Source organism: Rhopilema esculentum, chromosome 12 (assembly GCF_057945365.1).
Source record: "Rhopilema esculentum isolate cy_ngs chromosome 12, ASM5794536v1, whole genome shotgun sequence".
Classification (NCBI taxonomy): domain Eukaryota; kingdom Metazoa; phylum Cnidaria; class Scyphozoa; order Rhizostomeae; family Rhizostomatidae; genus Rhopilema; species Rhopilema esculentum.
In genome coordinates, this window is record NC_142826.1 from 7141447 (window position 1) to 7151912 (window position 10466).

A 10466-nucleotide genomic window follows, 5' to 3' on the forward strand; every position below is an offset into this window, starting at 1 on the left:
AGATATATTAGTATTATGACAAGCATTCTTTGATTTTCGTCTTGTAACCAAAACAAGACAAATGCTCTTAGTTGAGACAGGTCAATATAATTGTACATTGAAAGATTGAAATGATTTTACCTTGATGAAAAACTTGCTCTAGATGGGTAAATAGTGATTTTCTAAGCTGAATCCTTAATCCAAATTTTTCCATGGTATGCTAATTTGTTGTTTAACTTATAAATAATTCATTATCCCATTTTGCAAATGGTTCAAATACTTGCCATTATATTGTCTTTAACAAACTGACACAATTATTGTCTCGTTATTTTGATAGGGTCATCTAAACTTGTATATGTATATTTTAGTATTTAAGATGTTTACAATGTTTACCTGTCGTCTTTTGTGGCTGTATATTATCGACCTTTTTGAAAAAATCGTTTAGCTTTGCCATGGGTTTCTTCTGGCCTTTGCTGGGAGGTTTTGGCTTGATAGAAGGCCTCTTTACTGTTGATGATGGTTTCTTTCGAGGTATTGTTGGCACCTTAGGTGGAGGTTTCTCCTTATGTTGATTTTGTTCTGGTTTGTTAGCATTTACATTGGTTGCCCCGGGGCCTTTGGCTTTAGGCTCTTTGTTCATTGTTGGCTTCATATTTACAGGATGTAAATCAGATAAGTCCTTTTGCTTTTGCTTTGGTTTCAATATATGTTGTATTACTTGGATGGGAGAGGGTTTATGTGCCTCTCCTAGTATTCTATTAATTACGTTCTGCGGTGACTCTGGAATCTTATTATATAACTGTTTCTGTGAAGGAGCTATTGGAGGCTTTAAGGCAGTAGTTATGTAATTCTGAGGAATGCTTGTTGGTTTAGGCAAAGGCGAGCTGCCACCATAATCAAACGTTTGAAACGTTTTGGCCGTTGGTGGCATTTGCTGGACATGGCTGCCTTGCAACGTCTTGTGAAAGTCATTTCTTGAACTTGGATCTCCAATGCCAGCCCCTTGAATCATACCATTATTCAAGATCTTTCCTTGTTGCCCTTGATGGTATTGCATCTGACCAAGAGGTCCTTGAACAGGAAGTCTTGCAGGAATGCCTTGCTGGCCATAAAATGGTGGTCCTGAAGCTACATTACCAGTACCAGGAGGTTCTGGTAACTGAAGATCTCCAAGAATTCCTGTAGATCCTCCTGGTCCAGCCAATTGCTGCGACATAGCTCTGTTTTGGAAAATGTTCACAGTTGGGCTGAGTGGCTGCACTGGAACCGATGGGACAAACGAAATTGGTTTCGACGTCGTAATAATTCTTTGATTAAGAACTTCCCTCGACGGCGCTTTCTTTTGGTGAACTTTGTTTGTGTTTTTGCTTATATTGATCTTTTTGTCTGTTTTTGACGGTTTTTTACGTTCTTTGGTCTTGGTAGAATGTTGTCGCGTCGGCATCTTTCTCCTGGATGTTGGTTCCTTCTTTTCTTCTTCTACGTCTTCATCCCCAGTCAAAATACTAAGTGTAGGAATGCTTGTGGTGGTAAGCCTTCTCGTCGGAGGAGGGGTAGTTTTATGTGGTTTCTTTTTAGCCATAAACCGCTTCTTTGCAGTTAGAGGTTTTGTAGTTGCTGGGAGAGTCTTTCTTTGTGTAGTAGAAGTCCTTGTAGTTTTAGGTAGGGCGGTTGATGTCACATGCACCCTTAAAGGTGGTTTATCAGTCGTGGCAATAGTTGTAGTGATTATTGCCTTTGTTGTTGGGACAACGGCAGGGGCCTTCTTTGTATTCTCAGCGCTAGTACGTGCAATTGCCTTGGAGGACTTCGAAGGAGCATGGTTTAAACTATTCTGTATCCTGTTGTGGCCAACTCCGGTTGTTGTGTTAGCTGATGACCTCGATTCGGCATTTTTCCAAGTTGTGTTTCTCTCTGAAATCACTTCACCGTGTAGTTTATTGCTCACGCTTACATGAGCAGTAGGAACATCATGCGAGGTTTTTGAATGATTTCTGTTTTCTGGTACTGTTTCTATTGTATGATTTTTTCCTTGTGCTTCACCGGCGGCAGATTCTTTCCTATCAAGAAACATCTTTGGTTTCTCTACTTCTGTCTTGTGTTCTTCATCTTCCTTTGTACCATTACTTAATGTAGTATTGGTATTGCTGATGTTCGAATAAGATTTTTTTGAAGCTGTACCTTCCTGTTCATTTCCATTTACATTTCCTTCCACTTTAACGTGCTTCTTTTTGCTTCTACTGTGATGCTTAGTTTTTTCGTGATGATCTTTCTTCTCATGCACTCCAGAACCCTCTTCGATGCTTACTAGATTTTCACTACTCCCTGAACCCTCCAAAATTAAGGCAGCTTTGGGCAGATGCTTCTTACTTGATCTATGCTTGTGAGATTTACTGTCCTTGTGTTTTGATTTCTTGTGCTTATGTGAAGCTTTAGACTTGCTTTTCTTATGCGATTTACTTTTCTTGCCTGATAATACTGGTATTGAAACTTCTTTTGACCCCGAACCTTCTTTACCGTCCCCAGACCCTTCACCGCTCATAGCCATTTCCTGAGCTTTGACAAATGCTTTGTATCTTTCAAACTCTTTCTTGAGTTTATCACTGTTGCTGCCTTTCTTATCTTTTGACTCTTCTTTCTTACTTTTGCTCTTGTGTGATGATTTTGAACTGCTCTTTCTTGTATGGTGCTCTGATTTCTTGTCAGGCTTTCCAGCATTGGCTTTCAATTTAAGAAACTCTTTATAATTGCGAGCTCTCTTGATTTCACCTTTGAGCTCGACTTTATCATTATCTGATGGTTTTGCAATTTTATCCTTTTTATCATACCTCATCTTGTCTAAACCATCCAATATATTTTCGTTTAGTACAGGCATGTGTGTATCATGTTTTTGATGAGAGCCGTGATGAGACTTCTTGTTTATATAAGGTATGACAACATTACGCTGGGACCAATTGCTATCTTCTACCCCATGATCTCTTTCAAAACCTAGATAGTGAGCCTCCACTCCATCATTGTCTTCGCCAGCTCCACTAGCCTCTGACTGGTGCTGCATCACATTAAGAGAACTCCCTTCACCTGACATAAACTTGCTACTGATTGACTCTAGCTTCTCCTTTTCCTTTTGATTATGATGATTTTTGCTCTCTTTTTTAGAGCCTTTCTTCTTTGATTTCTTTTTATGCATGTTGTTAGGTGGTATTTCTATTTTCTCGGGCTCTACATCCTCTTTTTTTGCTACATGTCTGCTGCTCTCCAAGTCTGGCACTGTTTCTCCTTTCTTCTCTAACTTGGATTTTGATTTCTTTCTATCTTCTTGACCGGAACTCTCTTCGTCCTTTTCTTCTATCTTGCTGTTTGATTTTATTGACGTCTTTTTCTCGAGAGTACTTGCTAATTTTTCTACTTTCTGCAAAATCTTTTCTTTCCGAGTTTCAACTTCATTTTTTTGCTTTTTCTCGATCTTTTCTTCAAGATGTTCAAGCTTTGCAATTAACTCCTCCTCCCTGTTCATCTGATGATGTTTCTTTGCTTCTTTTGTCTTTTTCTTGCCTTTATGCCTATGTTTCTTGGAACTATGAATGTGACTTTTCCTTGAAGCTTTTGAATGTTTTTCATGGCTAATTGAAGGTCCAGCGTGTTGTTTACTGCCTCTGTTATCGTCATGTGAGAGTGCCAGCACTTTGCTGGAAGGCTGTTCTTCATAGTGACCACTTGTTTCGTCACTATCTTTCACAGCATGTTCATCTCTTGTCTCTGGGTGCTCTTCGTCGTTTTCCTTTATACTCGAATGGTCCTTGTGGCTAGGCCCATCATTCAAATATCTTGCTCTTTCAAATTCTTCCTGTCTTGGACTTGAATAGCCTTGGCTGTGAGATCTGTGTCTAAAAGTACGGTGATGAGAACCTCTGTCCCAATAATCATGTTTTTTCTTATGGTGATTGGCGTCAACATATTTATCGTGCTGCCATCTATGATGCTTATTATGCCTGTTACTGCTCTGGTGATGTCTCGTTCTAGGAGCCTCCTCTCCATCTCCATCTTCATCTTCATTATCAACTGGCCTCTCTTCAACATCCTCGTACTGCCGATGCTCAACCATTAAGTCACTTCTTTTGTCATTCTCGACAGACGATTCCCTCATTTTCATTGACTCGTCTCCCATGCCTGCTTGCTCTCCGTCTAGGTTTGGAAGATGAACTTTTTCTTCCTGTTGCCCACCCCTATCGTCTGGTTCCTCTTCCTCAACCCTCTGAATTGGGTCTTCGTCTCTTGCAGGTGAATCTCCTCCGTCTGGATCATTTGCTTCCTTTTCAGATCCAACTACAGTGTCATCAAACAACGTGCTGTTTCTTGGCTTCTTTGCGAAAATAAGATGCTTTACGTCGTCTGTGTATTCATTCTTTTTCTCAATTTCATTATTTCTTTCCACATTAGCGTCATCTGCTATCGTTTCGTATCTTCTGCCCACAGAAGCTGTATCTTCACTGTTTTCGATAGCATTTTCTTCATCTAATTTTCCTTTGCTGATTCTATGACGCTTGCTTGATGATTCTGTTTGCCCGGATCCAGAAGAATCTTCCTCATCCTTTTCCTTTTTGCTTGGTTTGTGTACAAGGTGTGATTTCTTCTTAAAACTTCTATGCTCATGTCGTTTCTTTGCTTTGCCTTTTTTGCGTTCTTTATGAACGATTTTATTATGCTTTGTTGAAGATTTCTTTTTCTTCTTTTCTTCTTTTCTGTGAGTTTTTCCATGGCTGCGCTGTACATGCTTTTTCTTTTTCTCCTTCTTCTGCTTCTTTTCCTTCTTTTCTTTTTCCTCTTCTTCATCTTCATCATCTTCATCTACGTCTCCATCCACATCTTCATCATCTTTGCTCTGAACTGCACTCCGCTTTTGCTCATCGTTTTCCGTACTTCCGTCATCATCCAAAGAAGCTTAAAAGAAAGAATCATATTTTCCTGTTGAAAAAGCAGACCAATAATTTAACAAACCTTTTGCTCTTTTAGACTATTTGATATTTGCAGCAAAATGAGAAGCGAAAAGCTAATGCTGAAAATTCTTATAATTCACTTTACTTTTTATAACTCGATAATAGAATTCGAAAAAATTTGTCAAGTGATTTTTATCTATGCTCTGTATGTCGGACAAATGGTTCTCAGTTGATCGTAATCATGATCAAGATTTTCCAATAGACAAACCATTTTCAACATTCTAATTTTTTGCAGCTAATATCAGATAAGAGCAGTGCTTTGCTAACGTGCAACTGAAATGTCAGTTCAAAGTTACATCAAATTCTTTCAGATTTCTTATAACTTCATTCTCGCCTCCCTGACATGTATTGGTGATAAACTCTTCAAGCAACATTTTTTTGGAGAAAGAGATGTTTTAAGCATGGGCTCAATTACAATGCGTGCTGTCTTGTTATCTACTCACCTTCACGTTTAACTGTTGAAATCGCAAAGTGCATCTCCGGCAGCTTTTCTTTCTTGGTGTGACAATCTCCATCGCCATTGCAAAGAATGCCAAGACAGGTCTTTTCAACGATGAATGACAAAATGCAGCTGTCTGTTTTGCAACATTTTTTGCTGCATGAACTCAAAGAAGTTGATCTTTTTGCTAGTCGTTTGAGGTGGTAGTTTTTGTTTCTCTCTGGAATCGTTGATTTATGAAATTTTGAATCCTTGGAGCAGGATGTCTCATTCGTATTGTTGTCGTCATTACCATCAACGTCATCTTCGTCACTGTTTCCTTCGTCATCATCGTCATCATCATCATCTGCACTAGAGCGCTTTACCAATGTCTGCCTTTTCCCATCCAGATCGTAAACAGAATCATTCAGTGTAACAAAAAACTGGTTTTTGGTAGTTTGGTTTATAAGACCTAAAGGCAAAGAAATTGAAACTCTTGCTCATCAGTCGTTTCAAAATTTGCAAGGTTGTTATGCGACTAACGTCTGGAGTTGTGTCGAAGACTCATTTTTAGGTAGAAAGACTGAGTGCGTCATTAATAACAGTGGTGTAAGCTATCAATAAATGGTAGTCCAGTGAAAGTGGCCGCATAGATTAAGACGGGGCGAGAAAGCTTACGCTCTCTGTGGTGGAATGCCGTCTTCTTAAGATTCACATCAATCTACACAGTCCCTTAATTTTGTCAGTTTTTAATATGATAAAAAGACTTCATTTGCATGCATACGAACATAATCTATATTTTGGCTAAAGTTTTAAGTTTGAACTAAGCCAGCAGTACGGCTGAGGGGGACCTGCTTTTACTACAACTATAAGAAAAAATTGAATAACAAATAATAGCCACATGACCAAGATTTCAAAACAATTAAGCAGAATAATTTAGAAAAATGGAATGGAAGGCTCGATAAAATTGAACATATTGATAAATGTTAAGACAAAACTGCATATTTACATATTTCCTGTAAAACATCATTCTAAATTTTAAAACTTACTGTTTGCTCCGTTATAGCTGCTATTCGATTTTCCATTGTTTTCTTCAAGTAAATTTCTCCTTTCTCTTGTAATAAGAAAAGCAGGGAAATTGCCTTCGTGTTGCGTACTCTCAATTCCGCTGACAAATGACTCAACAGTTTCATTGTGTACAGATTCAGTGTCCTGTTTTTTGTAGATACTCAGAGCTCTTCCATGGTCATTTTGCCAATAACTTTGGTCATGTTCTTCGTCATCATCATCCTCTGCCTCTCGCTTGTCAACCCGATGTCCTTGAAAATTTTTCAGTTGTTCAAAAATGACTTGGCAAAGCTCCTTCTTGGCACAAACAATTCCATAACAATGATGCTTTGTTTGCAATGGAATTGTACATTTACTGTCCTTGCAACACAACTCAGCACACTTTTGGCTCGACTTGACAGACGACGAAAGCTTTTTTAGATGAAAAGAGCTCTCCTCCTGCTGCTTACATATCTCACTACTTCCTTCAACAGCAATTTTACCTGCAAAATTTGAATATGCAATGAATTACGAAAGATGGTACGCAACATGTACTTTTCGTTCATTTCTAGAAGAACTGCAATGCCCTCAAAAATTTCCTTGTATTTTTTTATCTCTCAATTCTTTTCTTGAATATTACTTTGTCTACTCCCAGGACAATGTTTATAGTTTAGGAGCATCATAAAAATCACATGGAAAGAAGTTCTCCCTAATCTCTTCTTTGAAATATCGTAAATCAACACTGTTCAAAGGGCAAAGAGGATGGCTGAAATTGCCTTTGAAAATCTGACGTTAATGTTTCAAAAATTGTATGTATGTTTGAATGTTTCAAAAATTGCAGGTGTATACGACTGTAAAACATATTAGATAAAAATACCCTGGACATTCTTTCAAGGTTTTTATTATTTTGATGGGGTCTTTTTATTCTAGAGCGTTCAAAAAAGAGGTTATTATTCAAATTACCGTTTGCCGTTAGTCATCCTTTGTAATTACCGTTTTCTTACAGTTACATTGAAATCAGCGAAATTAGAGAAAAGGATCGAGCCAAAAATATCCTGTTTATTTTGGTACAATCCTTTATGAGAGTGCAATAGCTTGATTGGCATAATTTAAGTGTATGCTATTTTACGTACTCCACTTTCAACTTTCCAACTTAGGAGATTCAATCGATTGGCTGTTAAAAGAAAATCTACTATAATTAATACTGTATTCCTTATAAAAGGAAATGAAAAATCTTTTTCTTACCAACATATGCATATATTTTTTGCTTTTCTTATTTTAGATTTCTTTTCTTTCCCCGCCTTTTTCACCTTTGTATCAAGATACGAGCTCCATAAATTTATGTTTTGGAAAATTATTCATGTTTGTGATGTATTTTTCCATTTACCAAACAGACCGAATTCAGAATAGTGTTGCCATCATGAACAACTTCGTTACAAGGTTAAAAACAAAAAAAGATACAACAAATTTAATATTCAGTTTGTAAGTCTTTTTAGCCATGTGGTTTTTCCGGAATTTTTCCGGATTTTTATTAAAATTGCACTTGGCTGAGTTACATTATCTACTTGAATCTCTGTAGTAGCAATACCTGATCACTGAATGTCAACTTGATAACTCTATCTAAAGTGATGGGGGAGTTACTTGAGACAATTTTAAGACCACTCTAGCCTCAAACTACCGAAAAAACAAGAACTTCGAGCTTTGATAGAATTGATCAAACTCTTTCTATTGAAAAGGAGTATGGATCAAGGCATTGCGCAATTACGATTACCAGTAGAGTTTAAAATCGTTTTGGCCTGGCCAGCTGCGCAGTGGGAGATTACTTTTTGGAAGGTAAACATCGCATTTTCTGACATATGCCAACAAAGCAGCATATTTATTGCAATTTTCAGACACGTTTTATGTTTAAGGGGGCTATCGATACCCTCTCCCAGCCACTGCGTTGCTCGGCCTTGTGCGAATCGTAATTTGCTTGGCCTTAAGATTGAGTCAGGGCTGTAGAGCAGGAATTCAACGGACTGAGCACCCTTGTTGACACCGTAAAATGCTATTTTTCTCTTCTTGCTGTGTTTTTGAAAAAAACATATTAAGAGGGCTCCTTATTCTTCTTAAAGCAGTATACCTTTGGACTGCGCTTAAACAGGGACACCTCAATCGCACTAGTAAATGAGAGTGAATGTGTTTGGCTGGTTATGAATCGACCGGTGCAGGGGTCAATGATTACCGATGATACCTTTATAGTAATTTGCTGAAGTAACAAGGATGTGAATTGGTTGTGACGGCTTTTGCTTGGTTTCGAGACAGCAATGAATAGCCAATGAATTTGCCACGGGTTTGTAGGTTTAGCAAGAAACCTTGACTGCCCTGGTTATTTGGCCTAATATGCTAATCAAACTTGCAAAAAACATAGCTTTCCACTTTGATTAGTTCAAAATTACTTAGAGTTGATAAAAAGCACTCAAACACATCCTTTTCATAAAGGTGCATTTACCACACATTTAGATGTATTGTAGAATACATTTAAATACAATTTCGTTCGTTCTATGGAACGAATTTACACCATACAATTTCATTCTTAGGCATTCTTAGGGTAAATCATTTTAGTAGGTACTGAAAATAATTTTCTTTTTGGACATACGAATGTGCTTTACCATTTTGAGGGTCTTTGATGGGTCAGTAGAACAATACATTAGCATTGCTGTTCAATATATTTCATAGAAGGCATCATAGAGGTTTGGTATTATCTCAAAAACAATCTTTATTATATTCATGTTGAAAACCTATATTCAATACATAGAAACATAAATTTGTTGATGAGTTTTAGACCTGCAAAATAAAGCAAGAAATTTCTAGACTAGCAGCATTTCCAGCTCATCTTTAATTCTCTGTTGCAAGATTAAAGATTAAAGAATATGACATCTAGTTCCAATGTTGTGATGATTTGAAGGCCAATAGAAAGCAGATGATCATTTGCTGAACGACAATGCAGCTAGAACTCTCTGTATGATGAGAATGCGTGTGTTTACAGTAATAATTCATTGACTGGCCTGCAAATTAGTAACGTAAATGAACTTCTTAAAGAATCCAAGTCAGATATTAAATCTTTATTTACGGAAATTGTCTCTAAGTTAAAGATTTGAGAACAAATTATCGTACGGCATATGATCTTTAAGAAATATTTGCAAGGTCGAAGAGATAATCTTCTGCGGATGAGTGAAACTTCTAGACTCGAAGTCGATAAAGGAGATAAATACATTGATAAAGCTTGCAGCTTTTTTGCCAAAGTGTTTAGAAATTTTAAAAGAAAGACGTTTGAAATAAGTGTTTATAATCTAAAACGTTCTACAGAACACGTCTTTGTCTAAAAGTGTTACCAAACAGAGCAAAAAGACAGTGATTAAACCATGCCTTTTTTGCATGGTAGAATACACAAATTGGCTATATGTATATTTATTGTCTTAAATCCAACATCTATTATAAAGAAACAAGAATCAAAAGTCGTGTTTTACTTGCTTAAGCAACCTAACATCACTTTTTGTATTTTTCTTATGCTTGCCTATTTAATCAGATACCAGAAGAATAAGGCTGCACAGTATTGCGACTTTGTGAGCGCAAGATAACGCAATCTGATATGAAAATATTAAAAACTATGTAACATACCGACTAAAATCACAACAACAGCTGCAGTCCAAAATCGAAACGTTCTATGCATCCACGATTTTCCATACTTTTTCTCCATTCGCTTTTACCCATTTAGTAATCTCTCTTTGCATCAATATCAACGTAAATCCGTCTGCATTGTACAGTTTCCACAATACTCAGCTCTGTCCATTTTTTACTGCACTCTAAAAATAATATGTTGTAAACAATGAATCAATTATCCAAAATCCATCGATTAATGGTTGTTAAAACTTTGTTTTTAATTCATAAATTCAAGCAACGATTTATTTAGTATCGACGGTTTGAATTTTGGCCAGGTGCGGTGAAGGCCTGTGCATTGATGGGTCATCTGACGTAATGTCAGTCAA

General features: G+C 37.1%; 1 protein-coding gene across 2 annotated transcripts in view; it reads right to left on the reverse strand.

The window, feature by feature from the left end:
* LOC135681293 (uncharacterized) overlaps positions 1–10466 on the reverse strand; it is a 36377-nt gene extending 25911 nt beyond the window's left edge. Inside the window, exons 1-4 of one of the 2 annotated variants that reach the window (XM_065195674.2) lie at positions 10099–10466; positions 6441–6941; positions 5417–5863; positions 373–4917 (exon numbers count right to left, since the gene is read on the reverse strand). In XM_065195674.2, the coding sequence (XP_065051746.2) occupies positions 373–4917; positions 5417–5863; positions 6441–6941; positions 10099–10177 (5572 nt within the window). In that variant the 5' untranslated portion in view covers positions 10178–10466. The remainder of the gene's footprint in view (positions 1–372; positions 4918–5416; positions 5864–6440; positions 6942–10098) is intronic. The other variant, XM_065195673.2, reaches the window with a different exon arrangement.